This window comes from Anomaloglossus baeobatrachus, chromosome 3 (assembly GCF_048569485.1).
Source record: "Anomaloglossus baeobatrachus isolate aAnoBae1 chromosome 3, aAnoBae1.hap1, whole genome shotgun sequence".
Lineage (NCBI taxonomy): Eukaryota > Metazoa > Chordata > Amphibia > Anura > Aromobatidae > Anomaloglossus > Anomaloglossus baeobatrachus.
The window spans coordinates 433,727,068-433,748,000 of NC_134355.1; the positions used below are offsets into that span (position 1 = coordinate 433,727,068).

At 46.3% G+C, this 20,933-nt stretch overlaps 1 protein-coding gene across 1 annotated transcript in view; it reads left to right on the forward strand.

The window, feature by feature from the left end:
* COPS7B (COP9 signalosome subunit 7B) overlaps window positions 1–12,343 on the forward strand; it is a 50,415-nt gene extending 38,072 nt beyond the window's left edge. The window contains exons 6-7 of the mRNA XM_075340406.1: window positions 4,285–4,390; window positions 10,722–12,343. Coding sequence (XP_075196521.1) covers window positions 4,285–4,390; window positions 10,722–10,880 — 265 coding nt within the window. The 3' untranslated portion in view covers window positions 10,881–12,343. The remainder of the gene's footprint in view (window positions 1–4,284; window positions 4,391–10,721) is intronic.
* Window positions 12,344–20,933: the final 8,590 nt, after the last annotated feature.

Below are 20,933 nucleotides of genomic sequence, written 5' to 3' on the forward strand. Positions count from 1 at the left end.
AGTGACCGTAGGATTATGGTGAAAATAACAGTTTTATTCATGTTTTACTACCGTGTTTTTCCAAAAATAAGACACTGTCTTATATTTTTTTTGCCCCCCCCCCCCCCCCCAAAAAGCAATAGGGCTTATTTTTGGAGGAGGTCTTATTCTTGGAGAAACGCAGTTGGGGGTCAGTTTTCACCCCAAAAAGCAGACCCCCCCCCCCCCCTCACTTCCCAGGAGACTCATACTCACCAGACCAGGACGTCTGCGTGGTTCCCAGGTCCTCCTGTGATCTCCGGTCAGTGCTGCACGCCCTTCTCCCCTGCTGCTAGCTGACACACAGCAGATCGCAGGCACACACAGCAGATCACACACACACGCACACACACACAGCAGATCGCAGGCACACACAGCCGATCGCAGACACACACACAGCCGATCGCAGACACACACACACAATCACATCACATCACATCCAGCACTTACGGCAGCAGGGAATGAAGCAAGTCACGTGTCCGGCCGCAGGTCCTGTTCGTCACGCTGCAATGCACTGCCTCTCAGGATTCTCCCGGCGAGAAGAGATCGGTGTCGCTGGATGAGGTGAGTGTGTATGCAATCCGATGTGTATGCGATCCGATGTGTGTATGTGTGTGATTTGATGTTTGCGTGTGATCCGATGTTTGTGTGTGAGATCTGATTATGTGTGCGATCTGACTGTGTGCGATCCGATGTTTGTGTGTGAGATCTGGTGTGTGTGTGTGTGAGATCTGGTGTGTGTGATCTGAGTGTGTGTGTGTGTGTGTGTGTGTGTGTGTGTGTGTGTGTGTGTGTGTGTGTGTGATCACTGCAGGTCCTGCCGCTCAGTGTCGGGTGAGTGTAATTGCCGGGTGCCGCTGTGTATAATGAAGTGTCCTGCAGTATCTGTAACTGTTTTAGCTGCATGGACACTTCATTATTGAGCCGCGACTAGGGTTTATTTTTGGGGGAGGGCTTATATTTAAGCCTTTCTCCGAAAATGCTGAAAATCCCTGCTAGGGCTTATTTTTGGGGGAGGTCTTCTTATTTTTGGAAAAACATGGTAGTATCATACAATAAGGATAAAAAATGGTGGGTTTTTTTGTCACTATAAAAAGTTTAATATTTGCAATCAATGGAGCTTTTATGAGGGCTTATTTTTTATGACGATGTAGTTTTTATTTGTCTTATTTACAGAAATATACAGCTATTTGATCACTGTTTACTAGCTTTTGTTATGTTGTGAAATTTCTTTTTTTTTATCCTTAGGTCACGTTCACACGTTGTGTATTTTGTGAGTTTTATTTACCTCAGTATTTGTATCCAAAATCATGACTGGAACAATGAGAGGAAAAGTGTAATAGAAACACAGCACCATTGCATTTATCACCCACTCCTGGTTTTGGCTAAAAAATACTGAGGGAAAAAACTCACCAAATACTTAATGTGTGCACATGGCCTTAACGTTTTCACACCAGAGCCTGTTTTTGCCTTCTTGACCAGGCCAATTTTTTCATTTCTGACCAGTGTCCCTTTATGAGGTTATAACTCTGGAACTCTTCAACAGATCCCAGTGATTCTGAGACTGTTTTTTGTGACATATTGTACTTCATGATAAGGGTAAAATTAAGACCATATCTATTGCGTTTATTTGTGAAAATATTGGAAATTTGGCGAAAATGTTGAAAAGTTTTTTTAAACTATTTTTATACCCTTAATTCAGAGAGTTATGTCACACAAAATAGTTACTAATAACATTTCCCACTTGTCTACGTTACATCAGCGAAATTTGAGATCTTTTTTTTTTTTGGTTAGGAAGTTAAAGGGTTCAAAATTCATCAGCAATTTTTCCAACAAATTTTACAAAACTATTTTTTAAGGACAGCATCACAAGTGATTTTGAGAGGCCTAGGTGACAGAAAATACCCAAAAGTGACACCATTCTAAAAACTGCGTTAGCATAGCTACAGTATATGCACTGGGGGCTGTGTGACTGGCTTTTTGCAATGGATATTAAAGCTGGAATCTTTTACGTCTCACCACTGGCTTCCTTTTTATCTCTGGAGTTCCTCTCTTGTTGCATTAAAAAAGAATTTATAGTAATTTTACTCGCCATCTTTGAGAGCCATAATTTTTTTAATTTTTCCATAGAAAAAGATGTTCTAGGGCTTACCTTCTGCTGGAGAAATGAGCTCTCGCTAGTACCATGCTTGAGTATATTTGATTTTGATCTTTTTTTTTTTTTTGTGGTTGTGGAGGTGTGAACAATGAACTGCAAGTTTGATGTTGTTTTTTTGCGTTCCCGTGATAAACAATTATAGCTTTAAAGTATTGATTGACTCGACTACAGTGAAATACACCCCCCCACCTCACCTCCCCGTAAAAGTGTGTGTATAAAATATTTCAAATCAGTCACACAAGGGAAGTTGAAGACTATCATATCTTACAGATGATACCCTGTACTACACAATTATCAAGTCTGTCGGTGTTATACAAATAGGCAGCCTAATAAACTGTTTATTGGCAAGTTTTGTTAGGCATTGATCTATGGCAGACCCTGACGATATTGCCATAGAAATTTGGGCATACCTTGCTCACGCTGCAGGAAGTCAATAAGTGATAGTGGGAGTGATCTTCCTCTGTCACACGACTTGCAGCAGTCGCTATTGAACTTGGCATGTAAGTCTGCTTTCACACTACGTTTTTTTAACATGCGTCCTGAACGTTTTTTTAACTCAAAAACGGATCCAGTGCAAATGAGTTTTTATTTCAATGCATTTGCAATGGACTCGCGTCAACATGCGTTCACCTGCGTTTGCGTGCGTTATAGTGAGGATCCAGCGACTTGAAGTTTTTTAACTTTTTTCAAAAACGCTACTTGTAGCGTTTTTGAGCTGCGTCCAAATACTGCAAATTGCTGGATCCTGACTATACTGCACGCAAACGTATGTGAACGCTGGCATGCTGATAGACAGGAACCTGCTTGATCTACTGAGCATGCCCAGAAACCAGCCTGGTGTGATCAGTCCCTCTCTCTCTCCCCCGCCTGAGAGCTGCGGAGGCTCGTAACCAAGGTAAACATCAGGTAACTTGCTTGGATACCCGCTGGTTACCTTGGTTACGTGTGCAGGGAGCCCGGCTCCTAGCAGATGCAGACGCTCGTAACCAAGGTAAATATCGAGTATCCAAGCAAGTTACCCGATGTTTACCTTGGTTACGAGCCTTCGCAGCTGTCAGATGCTAGCTCCCGGTCTGTCACGTTCAGTTCCCCTCACTCCCGATCACATGACTTCAATGCCCGCCCATAAACTTCAAGTGACAGGATCCTGCAAAATAACACATGCGTTTGCATGCGTTTTTCTTTGTAAAAACAGGATCCGCTTTTACAGCAAAAAAACATTCATGACGTATGTTAAAAAAACGTAGTGTGAAAGCAGCCTAAGCAGTTGACTGAGCCTCTGCAATCCCTGACATCTCTCTATTCCTTCTATATCTTGCTGGGGGAGGGGGGATGAATGCTGTGGGCAGCTTTGGCCCTGAGATCAATCCCAAGGTGAAGATACAGTGGCTGTTCACATCCTAATGAAGTGTCATGCCCATTTCGATGTGAAGAGCCAGTGGGTTGAGGGGATGTGGTGACTCTTGTGAGTGTTGACCACAACACAATCAATGTCCCCTGATAGATTAGGTGCACGTTGACAAACAGAAGCAGCAAAAAAATCTGTGGCTAATCACATTATAAGGGCACTGAGGTGTGTGCATCCACATATGCTTTTTTTCTAGTCCTTTGATAGATCACTTCGCTCCAGAAAAGATGATTCTATACTGAAAATGTGTGTCCACTACAACTCCAAGGTGCCTGCAATTGTTTTTCTGGAATATCCTCTTTATCACTTCAATCTTGGAGGACCCAGGTCCCCCAGGAGCACAAATACAGCAGGGAGGAGTTGAAGTGATGCAGTGGGCAAGCATGTCCACGGTCACGGCATTTAATCATTATAGCGGTGATTGGAATAGTTGAGCGCTTTGTGTTTCTGATGTTCTCATAGAGTTTAATGGCAGGTGATATATGACATGATATATACAATGCCAATAGTGGAGAATGCATCACCAACCTGAATACTTCGTCTCTGAAGGATAGTAAATCCTAGTACATACATGCTTACAAGGTACAACTCCATTCTTTCAGCTACCATCTGGTTGGAAACAAAAAATATTTTTCGCAGTATTTTTGCACTTCTCTCACTTAATTGCATGAATCTGACATCTGAATATCTCTTGGTCCAGGTGTGATGGTTGTGAAGCCGTCTTAATGGGGATTGAACAGCAAGTGCTGAGGGCAAACCAATACAAGGAGAACCACATCCGTACACAGCAGCAAATAGAAACAGAAGTAAGTGATATCTGATATTTGTAAGATCTCGATGGGGAATATGGCTGCTCTGCAGTTTAGTATGTTTCTCATCAGGGCAGTCCCAGCAGTACAATATATTGGGATAATGGTGATCTTCTTATCATTTTAAACTACCAGTACACACCTCAATGAAAAATACAGGGTGCACTATTTACATACAGGCTTTGTTTATTGCAGATGATTCCTAGGTGAGATGCTCCTCTGTATTTGAGGGCTTTACCCACATTTCATTGCTTTTCACAGCAAAACAATTAGCGTTGTGGGACTCAGAATATATAACGCTGCAGACGGCTCTACTTTTTTGCAACAGTTTTATCAACAAAACTGAAGTGAGCTTAACATTGTGTTATATAGTTGTGACTGCACATATTCACTAAATACAGGAGAGTTTACACAAGTATGTCGGGGAGAGCACAGTACTCATGTGTATTACTGTATACAGTCAGCAGAGGGCGGAAGCCATCCACATGTAATATTCCAGGATCTGCGCATTTCACCTTGCAGATGCCTATCCTTTGTAATATTCAGAGGGAAATCAGTATATTATTCTCAAATGTGTAGTGCCAGCTACATGATAATTCCACATTCAGCGCCGGGAGCAATGTCTTCTTTATCAGAGAACAGAGTTGTTACAACTACATGTTTTCTCAACAGAGATCAATATTTTAAAAAAAAAAAAACTGAGAGTCCTCAGTGGTTGATACCTTTTTAATGGCTAACTGAAAAGATGGTAATATTACTATCTTTTCAGTTAGCCATTAAAAGGTATCAACCACTGAGGACTTCAGTTCTTTCAAACAAACTTTTTTTTTTATCTCTAATGGCTAACACGGTACAAAGATATTTTTTACCTGTATCAATATTTCTTTGTCGCTCCATTGGGAGACCCAGACAATTGGGTGTATAGCTACTGCCTCCGGAGGCCACACAAAGTATTACACTTTAAAAAGTGTAACCCCTCCCCTCTGCCTATACACCCTCCCGTGCATCACGGGCCCATCAGTTTTTTGCTTTGTGTTGAAGGAGGCACACATGCACACAATGCTCCACATTTTAGTCAGCAGCAGCTGCTGACTATTTCGGATGGAAGAAAAGAGGGCCCCCGGCATGCTCCCTTCTCACCCCACTGAGTCGGCGGTGTTGTTAAGGTTGAGGTACCCATTGCGGGTACAAAGGCAGGAGCCACATGCCGTTTTCCTTCCCCATCCCTTAGGGGCTCTGGGTGAAGTGGGATCCTAACCGGTCATCCAGGCACTGGGACCGGGCTCCCTCCGCAGCCCCTGGTGGTATCTGCCGGACAGGAGACTGAGTATCCTCAGGGACAAGGCCCTGCAACTACAGGTACTCTGTGTCCCCTTTGGGACGGTGCATGGAGCACCTGGGCCTCAGACGCTGCAGCGCCTGCAGTGTTGTTTTTTTGTCCGGGACTACCGCGCCGACCGTGCCTGCTGGCCGGCCGCGGTTTCTACTTTAGTCCCCGGCTTTTGCGGCCTAGTACATTAAACGCTCGCCCCCGGGCCTGCCAGTCAGGGGCAGGGGCGGGACGGTCGGTCTGACGCCGACAGTGAGGGCTGGAGCACACATTGCTGTCCTCCTCCCCCCTCACTAATCCCTATGGGGCACCAGTTCCCGCACTTTTGTAAGTTACGCCCACGGCTCCCTCCTCCCCTGTGAACGCCGACAGCCATGTTTTAACACATCCTGCCGGTGGAGGACTTCTGGCTGCAGCTCTGGGAGACCCGAGGCAGGGAATCTGGTGGCCACACACCGCTGGAGCGGTTGGTAAGCCACACCGGTTACCGGTGCTGGTACCCCTAGGGTGCTGAACTGTATATAGATACATTATATTGGTATACTTTTTCCGGTTCAGCTATACTGTTCACTTGTGGCTATATACCCTCAGTGATCACGCTCCTGGGAGACAACAGCATGTCGTTCACAAGGAGCAAGGGGGCCAAGGCACAGGGTTATTTTGCTACCTGTACCTCTTGTGCGGCTATGTTACCTGCAGGTTCCACCTACCCTCACTGTGAGCAATGCTCGGCCCCTGTGGCACTCGCTCAGCCGGAGCCTGAGGCACTAGGGGGTCCCTCGGCCCAGGTAGAACTGCCGGCCCCCCCTGTCCAGATGGCAGGGACAGAGTTTGCTGTTTTAGCCGACAAACTCTCTGAGTCGCTTTCTCATTCCATGACTCAGTCTATGGATAAATGGTCTGCTAAGTTTCTAGAGGTTTTGCAGTCCAGACCGGTCCTTACACAGGCCCCGGGCACTGCGGGATCACCCCCAGGCACCTCTCGGTCTGCGACTAAGCGTGTTCCTGCTGTGGCCTCTAGTTATTACGTGCAGGACTCCGGCACGGACCGCAGTCCCAGACCAGCTAAGCGGGCTCGCTTAGAATCTTCCCCGACTTCATCACGCAGTTTGGGGTCTCAGCTTGAGGATTCTCTAGAGGAGGAGGCGGAGGTCGCAGCTCAGGACTCTGACCCTGATGTTGCTCTCAATCTGGATACACCTGAAGGGGACGCCATAGTAAATGACCTTATAGCGTCCATCAACCAGGTACTAGATCTGTCTCCCCCAACTCCGCCTACAGAGGATTCGGCTTCACAACAGGAGAAACACCAGTTTAGGTTTCCTAAACGTACCCGGAGTGCTTTCTTCGATCACTCTAACTTTAGAGATGCTGTCCAGAAGCACAGGGCTTTCCCGGACAAGCGATTTACTAAACGCCTTAATGACACACGTTACCCCTTCCCCGCTGACGTGGTTAAGGGTTGGGCTCAGTGTCCCAAGGTGGATCCTCCAGTCTCTAGACTGGCGGCTAGATCCGTAGTAGCAGTGGCTGACTGTGCATCGCTCAAGGATGCCACGGACAGGCAGAGCTCCTACTGAAATCCATCTATGAAGCCATAGGCGCGTCTTTTGCCCCAGCCTTTGCAGCTGTGTGGGCACTCCAGGCCATCTCAGCTTGTCTGTCCGAGATTAATGCGGTCACCCGTACCGCTGCGCCACAAGTAACATCTTTGACTTCTCAGGCGTCAGTATTTGCATCCTACGCCATGAATGCTGTCCTGGACTCGGCTAGCCGTACAGGGGTAGCATCCGCCAATTCTGTGGCAGTACGCAGAGCCATGTGGCTACGCGAATGGAAGGCAGACTCTGCTTCCAAAAAGTTCTTGACCGGTTTGCCTTTTTCTGGCGACCGACTGTTTGGCGAGCGATTGGATGAAATTATTAAGCAATCCAAGGGAAAGGACTCGTCCTTACCCCAACCCAAACCAAACAGACCTCAGCAACGGAAAGTTCAAGCGAGGTTTCGGTCCTTTCGGCCCTCAGCCAGATCCCAACCCTCCTCGTCCAACAGGCCACAGAAGAGCCAGAGGAACTCTTCTGCATGGCGGTCTAAGTCACGTCCTCCAAAGACCACCGGAGGCACCGTCTCCAAGGGCCACTCGGTGATCCCTTACCTAGACGATCTCCTAGTCAAGGCACCCTCACGGGTGGCTTGTCAACACAGTCTGACCGTTGCTCTGGAGACTCTCCAGAGGTTCGGGTGGATCATCAATTTTCCAAAGTCAAAATTGTCTCCGACCCAGTCACTGACGTACCTCGGGATGGAGTTTCATACTCTCTCAGCGATGGTCAAGCTGCCGCTGGACAAACAGCGGTCGCTGCAGACAGGGGTGCAATCCCTTCTTCGGGCCCAGTTGCACCCCTTGAGGCGCCTCATGCACTTCCTGGGGAAGATGGTGGCAGCAATGGAGGCAGTTCCATTTGCGCAATTTCATCTGCGTCCTCTCCAATGGGACATTCTCCGCAAATGGGACAAGAGGCCGACGTCCTTAGACAGGAACGTCTCTCTGTCTCTGGAAGCCAAGACCTCGCTTCAGTGGTGGCTTCTCCCCACTTCTCTGTCGAAAGGAAAATCCTTTCTGCCCCCATCCTGGGCTGTGGTCACGACGGACGCGAGCCTGTCAGGATGGGGAGCGGTTTTTCTCCACCACAAGGCTCAGGGAACCTGGACTCCGACAGAGTCCTCCCTTCAGATCAATGTTCTGGAGATAAGGGCAGTGTATCTAGCACTCAAGGCGTTCCATCGGTGGCTGGAGGGCAGGCAGATCCGCATACAGTCGGACAACGCCACGGCGGTTGCGTACATCAACCACCAGGGCGGCACTCGCAGTCGTCAAGCCTTCCAAGAAGTCCGGCGGATTCTGCTGTGGGCGGAGGCCACAGCCTCCACCATCTCCGCGGTTCACATTCCGGGCGTAGAAAACTGGGAAGCAGACTTCCTCAGTCGCCAGGGCATGGACGCGGGGGAATGGTCTCTCCACCCGGACGTGTTTCAAGAGATCTGTTGCCGCTGGGGAACGCCGGACGTCGATCTCATGGCGTCTCGGCACAACAACAAGGTCCTGGCATTCATGGCACGGTCTCAGGACCACAGAGCTCTGGCGGCGGACGCCTTAGTTCAGGATTGGTCGCAGTTTCAACTGCCTTATGTATTCCCTCCTCTGGCAATGCTGCCCAGAGTGTTGCGCAAGATCAGGTCCGACTGCCGCCGCGCCATCCTCGTCGCTCCAGATTGGCCGAGGCGGTCGTGGTACCCGGATCTGTGGCATCTCACGGTGGGGAAACCGTGGGCGCTCCCAGACCGACCAGACTTGCTATCTCAAGGGCCATTTTTCCATCTGAATTATGCGGCCCTCAACCTGACTGTGTGGCCATTGAGTCCTGGCTCTTAGCGTCCTCAGGGTTGTCTCAAGATGTCATTGCCACTATGAGACAGGCCAGGAAACCAACGTCAGCCAAGATCTATCACAGAACTTGGAGGATCTTCTTAGCCTGGTGCTCTGAGAGGGGGTTCATCCCCTGGCCGTTTGCCTTACCCAGGTTTCTTTCCTTCCTTCAATCGGGATTGGACAAGGGTTTGTCTCTCGGCTCTCTCAAAGGTCAAGTCTCGGCGCTTTCCGTGTTTTTTCAAAAGCGTCTAGCCAGGCTTCCGCAGGTCCGCACGTTCCTGCAGGGAGTTTGCCACATAGTCCCACCTTACAAGCGTCCGCTGGAACCCTGGGATCTCAACATGGTTCTACGGGCTCTTCAAAAACCACCTTTTGAGCCGCTGCGGGATGGCTCTATCGCGTCTTTCGCAGAAGGCGGCATTTCTAGTGGCGGTTACTTCACTCCGTAGAGTGTCAGAGCTTGCAGCGCTGTCTTGCAAAGGCCCTTTCCTGGTATTTCACCAGGATAAGGTGGTTCTGCGTCCGGTCCCGGACTTTCTCCCTAAGGTGGTGTCCACTTTTCATCTCAATCAGGATATCTCCTTACCTTCATTTTGCCCTCATCCAATTCACCAATGTGAAAAGGATTTGCATTTGTTAGATCTAGTGAGAGCACTCCGGATCTACGTGTCTCGCACGGCGCCACTGCGCCGCTCTGATGCGCTCTTTGTCCTTGTCGCTGGCCAGCGTAAGGGGTCACAGGCTTCCAAGTCAACCTTGGCTCGGTGGATCAAGGAACCGATTTTTGAAGCCTACCGTTCTTCTGGGCTTCCGATTCCTTCAGGGCTGAAAGCCCATTCTACCAGAGCCGTGGGTGCGTCCTGGGCATTGCGGCACCAGGCTACGGCTCAGCAGGTGTCAGGCGGCTACCTGGTCGAGTCTGCACACTTTCACGAAACACTATCAGGTGCATGCCTATGCTTCGGCAGATGCCAGCCTAGGTAGGCGAGTCCTTCAGGCGGCGGTTGCCCACCTGTAAGAGGGGGCCGTTGTTTCGGCTCTTTTTATCGAGGTATTCTTTTACCCACCCAGGGACTGCTTTTGGACGTCCCAATTGTCTGGGTCTCCCAATGGAGCGACAAAGAAGAAGGGAATTTTGTTTACTTACCGTAAATTCCTTTTCTTCTAGCTCCTATTGGGAGACCCAGCACCCGCCCCTGTTCCCTTCGGGCTGTTTGTTCTTTTGTGTACACATGTTGTTCATGTTGAATTGTTCTTTTGGTTCATGGTTTCAGTTCTCCGAACATCCTTCGGATTGAATTTACCTTAGACCAATTTATAAGTTTCCTCCTTCCTGCTTTGGCACCAAAACTGATGGGCCCGTGATGCACGGGAGGGTGTATAGGCAGAGGGGAGGGGTTACACTTTTTAAAGTGTAATACTTTGTGTGGCCTCCGGAGGCAGTAGCTATACACCCAATTGTCTGGGTCTCCCAATAGGAGCTAGAAGAAAAGGAATTTACGGTAAGTAAACAAAATTCCCTTCTTTTCATTAAGTTTCAAAACTCTGTTCTTTGTTTGGTTTTCCAGGTGACAAATATTAAAAAAACTCTGAAAGCCACAGCTTCCTCTACTGCTCAGGACACTGACCAGCACCTTGCAGAGCGGGAAGGACCCCCGCTTACTGAGCAGCGACAGCCTACTAAGAAGATGTCAAAGGTTAAAGGTCTGGTCTCCAGTCGCCACTAATGAAGCTGAAAACATGGAGGAGGCTCCAGGTGGCATAAAACTGCTCCTGGATTGTTTACAGACTTAACCACACGCCATCATTGTATCGGCCTCTTTCCATCCGAAACCCTTGGAGACCCTGCCTGCTAAGAGGGACAGTGAACCCATTAGCGCTAGCAGAGCTGAGATCCAGCTTGGTTTGCAGATTGTTGTCCATGCAGATCAGGACACTTGCCTATAAGTTTGTGGATCCATCTCCCTGCTGGAGAGGTCTGCTGTGGAAGTCTCTGCAGTACACAGTAGCCTTCTCTGTCAGAGAGAGGATTATAGAAATGGCTGCTTATTGCTGTGTGGTTATAAAATCCCAGGTGACTTTGGTCCTGTCATCTCTTCTCTGGAGATTTAAAATGTGCAGTAGGGACAGATCTGTACAGTAAGTTTTCCTATTTTCTTAAATGCACCCTGTTATAGCGTTATTTTTCCAGGAGATTGTATTTTCTTTCTTCTTGTAATGAGACATTTTGCCTGATCTTGTCATACCATGTATTTGAGGGCAGTTTTTGAAATGCAGAAAAAAATCATTTTTAATGGTCGTCTGGCAGGAAAAGAAAAACTACTTCATATGTGAGGTACAATTTCCTGTATCCAATTATATCTGTATGGCTTGTGGAAGACATTAAGATGTAAAACTAGCGCATATGTATGTGGTGCTTTCTGAAGACAGATCACAGAAACTGCCAGAGAATACAAATAATGATGAAAACACATACAAGGTTAAGTTCCCACAATGAATATCTGGTGAGGTTTTTACGCTGCATCTTTAATCTCTGCAAAAAACGCAGTGTCTTACAATTCCAGGAAAGTAGATGTGATTTTTTTTAGAAATTGCACCATCAGTGCTTTTTTTTTTAACGCTGCATAAACCGTCCTGCGGTGCACATTGTCATATTCTGTTGCGGGCACACGTTTTATATGCTGTGGAAAATCTGCACGTAAAAAAAAATGCATATGCGTTTTTAGTGTATTTCAAATGTGGAAACGCGCTAAAAATGAATGTATACTTCACGTTACTGTATCAATACGTTTTTGTGAAATCCAAATATCAGGAAGTATAAAAAAGCAGCTTTATTAAATACATGACACACAAACTGCAGCCTCCAATAACATGATAAAAAAACATGAAAAATAAATACAAATAAACTAAGTGCAGAAATGCTGCAGAAAATCTATACAAATAAAAACTCACCAAATACTCATAGTGGGAACGTAGCCTAAGTCTCCCTACATCATAATATACACAACTCCTTTTTCTTTAAAGTGTTATTTGGGGATCCCATTCATGTGTTTCACTTTGAGGAACCACATCTCCCGTACATGCCTTTCAGTTCAGGGGTTGTGGAGCCAGTTTATTGATGATACACTGTTTTCTTGCTGTGCTTCTAAATCTCCAAATAATTATTAAAAAATTACAAATCTGCGTAACATATCTGTATTAGTTTTTGTGGATGGTGTAGAGCTACTGCTCACTTAGTTGCAGTTTGAGGTAAGCACAGGGAGCAGTTTCAGTAAAACATCTATGCTGGTCTATTTAGACTTCATAACCCATTCAGGATAACAAAAACAAAAAAGCCTTTCCCGGCACAAAGGAAAAATACAAACCAAAAAGTCCATCCGAGAGTGCTGGTTTGCTTACTAGAGGTTAATGTCCAGCTCTCATTCCATAGCAAGAAATAAACACACGAGATTTGCACACCTCTACATACCAACACCTAAAGAATTCACCTGGACTTTACGTACAGCGTACAACGCCCCAGAGTGGGGATATGTCAGCAGCCAGTCCCACTTGTCTCTCTGATTTCTCATAAATCTGGCCCTATTCAGCCCTATTAGCCCTCTCAGTACTACACGTACTAGAGCTAGCTTCCAGGCTTGCATCATGTAGGGTACCCACACCTTTGATACATATCTCCCCTCCATGACGTGTCCGCCTGACTTCTTACATTCCTCCCCGCCCAAAGCCGGGGTCTTGGAAACTTCCACCATCAGACGTTGAACAGTCGACAGAGCGTCAGCATTGCCATGTAGTTTCCTGGGCCTATGCTGAACATGGAAGTTCTAGAGTGTTTGGAACCATTTGGTTACCAGGATATTATTCCCGTTCTTTTTTTTTTTTTTAACATCCAGCACAGCAGGGCATGGTCTGACACTAACCTAAATTTCCTGCCTAATAGGTAGTATTTTAGAGTGTCTAATACCCACTTGATGGTTAAACACTCCTTCTCCACAATGGAGTAATTCTTCTCACAGGAAGACAGTTTCTTACTCTGTTAGATTATTAGATATTAATCGCCGTTCACTTCTTGGGACAAGATAGCACCTAACCAACCTCGGACGATGACCATCTGGACCACAAATTCCTTATTACCGTCTGGTGCCACAAACACAGGTTGGTTTACACAAGGCTATTTTCAGTTCTTGGAAAGCTGTCTTTGCATCTGGAGACCATTTGGCCGTAGCTGACTTTGTGCCCTTCAGGAGGTCGGTCTACCATGGTGAAGTTCGGCATGAAGTGACGGTTGTAGCCTACGATGCCCAGAAATGCCATAACTTGTTTTTTCAAGAATGGTTGGGGCCAGTTTTGGATAGCATTCACCTTATTCACATGGGGCTTGATCTTGCCCCTGCCCATGACATTGCCTAAGTATCTGGATTCTTTTATCCCGATGGCACATTTCTTCGGGTTGATGAAAAACTCTGTCCTCCTTAAGGCATCAAATATCACCTGGACCTTGCCCAAATGGCTTCCCCAATCCTGTCTGAAAATAATGATATCATCCAGGTAGGTCGCTGTGTACTTCTTGTGGGGAGCTAGGATTTTGTCCATGGCTCTCTGGAAGGTGGCTGCTGCTGCTCCTTGCAGCCCAAATGGCATCCAGACCTAATTGAAGCACCCATCTGAAAAGGCTTTCTTCTGCTTGGCATTTCTGGAAAGGTGAATCTGCCAATGTCCTTTCTTGACATTCAGGGTGGTGATGAAGCGGGCTGGTCCTAGCCTTCCAATGATCTTGTCGACCCGGGACATTGGATATATGAGGAACTTGGAAACCTCATTCAGCTTCCTTTAGTCATTGGAGAACCGCCATTCTCCTTCCCATTTTGACAATGGGACTGAACCACTCATTCTTGGATTCCTTAATCACTCCTAGGTCCAACATCTCCTTCACCTCCTTCAAGATTACCTCTAGGTGGGCCTTGGAAATCCGGTACACATTCAAACACATTTGGACATGAGGTTCTGTGATGATTTCATGTTCTGTGATCTGAGTACAACCTGGCAGTTCTGAGAACAAGTCTCTGTTCTGCTGAAGCAATTCTAGGCACTGCTGCTTTTTTACAGGTGACAGAGTCTCTGCCACCATGACAAATTTCACGTTGGCTTCGGACTTGGGGAACCTGTGGAAGCACCATGTTTGGTGACAATCTCGCCATGGTTTGATGAGATTGATGTGGTTACACCTGTTAGGACCCCCTTCTCCCTGGTTGGAAGATTTTATTAACTTTGCCCAACTTTTCAACCACTTTATAGGGGCCTTGCTAATTGGCCAGAATTTTGCTTTCTACCGTGGTTGCAAGCACCAGTACACTGTCTCCCTTGCTAACTAATCGTACACCATTGATCGGGCCTCTTGCGTCTGCAGGAGATGCTCTCTCATAATGGGCATCACTTCAGCAATTCTGTCTTGTATTTGGGCCACTTGCTCGATTATGCTCTTGTAGGATGTAGCCTCTGCTTCTCAGGTCTCTTTTGCTATGATGGAGAGTAACATGTATGGTAGTAGAGAATCCCACTCTTGTCCGTCCTTTTCCACAATCTCCTTTAACGATGGCGTTCAACATTTAATGAAACCGTTCCATGAGTCCATTTGTGGCTGGCATACCGAGGTTCTGACTTGTGTGTTTTTCAGGGCTTTGCATAATTCCCTCTTGACCTTTGCTATGAATTGGTTCTCCAGGTCCATCAGGATCTTTTTCTGCTGTCTGGTTTGGGAAAAGATCTGGACCAGTTCTTTAGCTATGCTTTTAGCAGAGGAGTTTCTCAATGGTATTACCACTGGGTACCGTGTAGCATAATCCATAACCACTAAGCTATATTGATGTCCCCTGGAGCACTTGACCAGTGGCCCCACTAATTCCATCACTATGCGATCAAACGGGACCTGAATGGTGGGTAACTGCACTAAAGGGGCTACTGAAGTGAGCAAGTGAGAATTTAGCTGGCAGGTGGTACAAGACCTACAATAATTCAAAATCTCTATGACAACCAGTAAAACCTCTGGAGGATTTATTCCTGTTTGGTCTACCCCAGATGACCACCTAAGCCATGAGTATGGGCCATGTCTAATAGCCTGCAGCTGTAGGGCCCTAGTACCAACAACTGCTCTAAGATCCCACCCCTCTGCTCATTGACCCAATACAATAATTTCCCATATACATCAAAATATGGGTAATGGGTGTTGGGCCCCTGACTCTTGAGCAACCCCATTTAAAACAATTACATTCTGAAACTCCCCTTTAAGACTCAGATCCCTGAGTTGGGGGGTTCCCACATACAGACAGCTGAGGGCGGTTGGCCTCATCTTCATCGCCAACCAGCACACAAAGGGGAAACCCATCAGAAGAGGTTTCTTTAGAGGTGCCGTGGATTTTGTCCAAGTAACCCAGCAATTCCTTTCCCCCCGCCACAAATCCCAAAACAAGGCAAAAATCCCGCCCTATTATAATAGGGTGTAATCAGACCTTGACTATGCCAACCTCATGGGACTTAGTGCCAAAGTTTGTCTTTATGTCTACCCAGATAACTGGGTATTTCTTAGGGTTCCTGTAGATACAGTGACCGCCCACCACCTTTGCGGGAATCAGTCGGTGTGAAAGTGTGACCACTACTAAGGTCACCAAACTCCCTGAGACGAACAGACCAGTCAATAAAACCCATTCACGGACACGAGACACGCTTGCGGCCCCTCGCTGAGTTGCGAGTCAGTACTGCACACCAGATATGCATAATATCAGCAGTGCTGACCCATATTGTAGTCTATCGGCTCGGTAGTCAGGGGTCAACAGGTGACTGTATCAACTGGGGTGTGACCCCCTCCAACAAATCACATTATTAGCTGGGGCCTTTGGCAATAACTCAGATGCCCCTTGGGTCCTTTGATGCCTCCCATTTGTGACTCTAGTTCCCTTCATTGGGTCTCAGCCTTCCTTTGGGAACCCCAGTATGCAGATGTTTCACCAAGGAATTCTCGACCACCTGTTAACATTCCACCAGATCATCAGCATTACAGGGATCTCTGTAGGTCAGAGGTTCCCAACTCCAGTCCTCAAGGCACACCAACAGTGCATGTTTTCAGGATGTCTTTAGCATTGCATGGGTGTTGGATTCAGCACCTTTGCAGGTGATTAAATTATCACCTGTGCAATACTAAGGAAATCCTGAAAACATGCACTGTTGGTGTGCCTTGAGGACTGGAGTTGGGAACCTCTGCTGTAGGTAATCCAAGACTGCATCGGCTTTGGAAGAGAGTATATGAACCTGTTCATGACAACCCGTTCCACCATGTGTGCTGGGGATGAGGATTCCGGGGCAACCACTTCTGAACGAGATGTAATAAATCAAACATTTGGAACTGGGTAGGTTTGCCACTGCAATAGCCCCAATGGTACACCTGTTGCACCCTGACAGTTACTCCTAGGCGTGCCAAGATTTGTTTTCAACTTGTCGTACCATCTTGCTTCTTGTAGAGCCAGGTCACAATAGGGCTTCTACAGTTTCCCTGTTGGATATGGCGCCAGCACCTCCACCCACTGCTTTGGAGACAACTTCTCCCCTTCCACTACTCTTTTGAGAACAGTCAGGAACTCGTCAACATCATCAACCGGTGTCCTCTCTTGCCAGGCTCTTCTTACAGTTTTTTCTTCACATGTGTATCATCGTCTCGGTTTGAAGGGGGTGCGGCTTCCCTGATGACTACCTCAGTCAGGAGATTAATCTGCTGTTGCTACTGTATCTGCTGTATGAGGAGTCTGTTTGCCTCCTGCTCAGTTTGCTGCTGCAGGGCCAGTTGCTTGACAACCTCCTCCATGTTTTTTATCATCCCCGCAGCCGCTTTTATCCAGGATATGTGGTTTCCCGGCAGCAGTCGCACATGCCCCCTCAGTATTTGTGCTCGGATTTCTGCATCAATTATAGAGCTACTGCTCTCTTGGTTGCATTTTGAGGTAGGCACACGTAGCAGTTTCAGTAAAACGTCCGGATTGGTTTTATTTAGACTTAATTAACCATTCAGGATGACAAAGCAAAACAAAACTGCCTTTTCCAGAACAAAGGGAAAATACAATCCAAGTACTCCATACAACAATGCGGGTTCACCTGCTACAGGTTACATGTCTAGCTCCCATTCCTTAGCAAGGAAAAACAACACTTGAGATCTGCACACCTCCACACAGACACCTAATGAATCCACCTGGACTTTATGTCCAGCATACCACACCCTGGGGTCGGGATATGTGAGCAGCCAGTGCCACCCATCTATGTCTGCTCGTACACATGGTCCTTGTCATCCCAATTAACCCTCACAGTACTACACGTACAGGAGCTAGCTTACAAGCTTACATCACATAGCTTAACCACCTCTGTGACACATCTCCCTTCCATGACCTGTCCGGTTGCCATCTTACAATGGTCATCTACAATATGGTATGGACATCTTATTAGTCTGTAAAATGGCGCTGGTTGCAGGTAACATTTAACTGTAGTTTCCAGAGTTTTATGATGGTGGTATAGAAGTGCTATAAATATGTAGATGTAAAGCAATCTACAAAGTCTGCTAAATATACTCCTGAAAATCGACTGCAGACTTCTCCACAGATCCACAACAAAGCAGCTTTTAAAATTGGTGGCATAATGTCAAGTGTGTGCATATCTTTCCTTCGTGAAATTTGCAGCATGACTTGATATGTTAGAGATTTTTTTTTTCTACTATGTATGGATGACATTTCTTTAAATTTCATCTACTTTGTTCCTACTGCAGTAAAGGAACCTGGAGACCTACTTCTTCCAACACGCCTACATCCTGCAATGACCCTCATTCCACTATATCGCTGCAAGAGCAGCTCTACCCTCCCTCACCTACTGTATCCTCAACCATCCCCTGTAGACTGTGAGGCCTCACGGGCAGGCTCCTCTCTCCTGTACCAGTCTGTGTTTTGTATTGTTCATGATCCTGTTTTCCAGGGCTTCAATCGTAGTCACAAATATGATAATAAAACGCAGTATAAACCCATCCTAAGACAACAACTCAAAATTGAACAAATACAATTTTTTCATGAGTGGTTCTATAAAGCAAAGAACTATAGAAAATTCAAGAGGTTGTTGACTTCGGTTCGAAACATCTACGTTGCACTAACACAAAATTATAAAATACCACAAACGCACAAGAAATTTGTTCTGAAATTTATCATTAAAGAGGCTGTGTCACCAGATTTTTCCATTCAAACAAAAACTGCATACAGTGTGAAATAAATGTTTCAGACCTGATAAGGCTGGCACAATTATCTCTTAAAAAGCAATTTTTCAGCTTTCATTTTTTCCTAATCTTTAAAGAAACTTTTTTTTCTCTGTTAACTTAACCATACCGAGGCTTATTTTTTGCAGGATCAATTGTAGATTTGAATTAAACAAGTTAGCAATCTCCATACCTGATGTAGTAGTGTGTTATTCAGGATAAAGGATGAGGAAACCTGAACTGTAAAGTTGGAGGTTCTTCCCAAACACCGGGAGTGCTGGTCTTGGATTCAAACACAGATTTTTAACTATAAGGCGGTCTTCCTGTTTGGGGTTTCCCATCTGAATAAAGCTTGTTAAAAGGCTGCAGTGCAGCCAATCACAAAGCTTTTAGGCTGTGGGAACTTACGGAGCCATCGCAGCCATGCCTAGTTTCGGCATGGCTATGATTGGCCTGTGCACCACGTGACCCGGCCTGTATAAAGGCTGGATCATGGGTTGTGCAGCTATTTTGCTGTGAATAGCGCAGGGATATGATACTATTGGAGTAAGGAACAGTGATAAGTTCCAGTGAGGCGTACTGTTACAAAAGGCTCTGTGTGGCAACCGTTCACCAGACTTTGTGGGCTCAATCTCTGAAAAATCTTTTCGTGCACTACACCAGGCTAATCTATAGCAAGCTCTGTTTGGTCACTGTGCACGTTTCTGTGAGCTTAATCTCCAAACAAAGCTTGTAACTCCACTGCACCAGGCTCTGTTTGGGTACTCCGAGTAAAGGGTCTGTGTAGGTAGTCTTCGAAAAAGTCTGTGAGGGCAGTCAGCATACAGGCAAGTGTAATAATCCAGGCGTTCCATCCCTGCCCTTCAAACACATGTTTCTGAACAAATCCGTTGTGCAGTGTGCAATGCCATCAGTAGAAAGATCCACATAACCATGGGCAGGTATGTTATATCTCATTAACTACACATTGGGTAAATGTATGTAGTGGCGGAGAGTCGAGGGGGAGGAGATGCGTTTGAGAGCATGTCCTGCCACCACATAGGATCGCTGGACGCTGTTGTAAGTGTTGCATCCTACGCCAATTCCTTCACAGACTACTCCTCTGGTCAGAGTAAGACCTGCATCCCCAACTTCAGCACAGCCAAGGGGAAACGTCAGCAGGCTGTTGCGAAACTCCTCAGTCTGGGGGATAAATTACACCGTGCGGGAGCTGTGGACAGGATCAAAGAACAGACTGATGAGTGGTTGTTGACGGTGAACCTGAAGCCTGGCCTTGTGGTGTGCAAAAATGGGCAAAATCATGTCGCAACTCTGGGCCTAGGCAGTTTAACGCACATCTCTTGCCTGGCGCATGTGATGAATTTGGTGGTGAGATTACACACACGTCAGAGCTGCTGCTAAAAGTGTGGGCAGTCTCTGCACACTTTCAGCATTCTCACCCCGCCGCTGATCACCTACCTGTGCTACCGAGTAACTTTGTCCTTCCTCCTCACCGTCTTATATGCAATGTACCAACACTGTACTCCACCTTGCATATGCTGGAGAGACTGTGAATCTCGGGCAGTCTTGGCTTTGAGGGTCAACATGAAAAAGAGGCTGTTTAGGAGTCTTTTTAAAAATAAGGTGCTCCGTGGTAGTTCTGGGGCAATCCTGTCCGTGAGGGTCAACCGAGGAGAAAAGCTGTTTATTGTCCTTTCTTAAAATTGGGTGCTCTGTGGTGGATCTCAGGCAAGAGGATGTGGTCGATCTGTGCCTGTTATGCGTGCAAATTAACCCCTTAACGACCGGTGATAGGCCTTTTAACCGCAGTCATTCCTGGGCCTTATTCCTCAGCGCCGTTAAAAAGTAAACAGCACCGCTCTGCACTTGAATCATTTGGGTAACAGCTGATACCCATGAGCATCGGCCCCGACCAGTTTTGGAATCGATCAGGGCCGATTAGCCCCTTAAATGCTGCTGTCAATTGGGACAGTGGCATCTAAGTGTTTAAATGGGGTTAAATTACTCCCTATGGCAGGATCGGACCCAAGCGATTATAATCGCGAGTGCTGGTTGTTGCCATGGTACCATAATATGATCTGATGGCCCCGGGCTACGGTGGTCTTTAAAATCCAGTTTAGTGGGACTGAGTGAAAAATAAAAAAAGTTAACAAATGTGTAAAAAGGTAAAACAAAAACCCACTAAAAGGCAACAAAAATTACAATAACTGATTTCGCCACTAAAAACGCAGCTTTTATGTTCAAACAAAAATACACAAAGTAACACATAATTTGTATCTCTTCGTCCGGAATGACCCGATCTATAAAATGACACTTTACTCATTCTGTATGGTAAATAAAAGGCGATCAAAAAGTCATATGTAAAAAAAACAAAAAAGGTAAAAATGAAACACAAAACTCTCCCTCAAAACACAAGTCCTAATATGACTCCTTCGGGAGAAAATGAAAAAAGTTATAGCTCTCAGAATATGGCAATGCAAAAAAAAGGATTATTGTGTACTCACCGTAA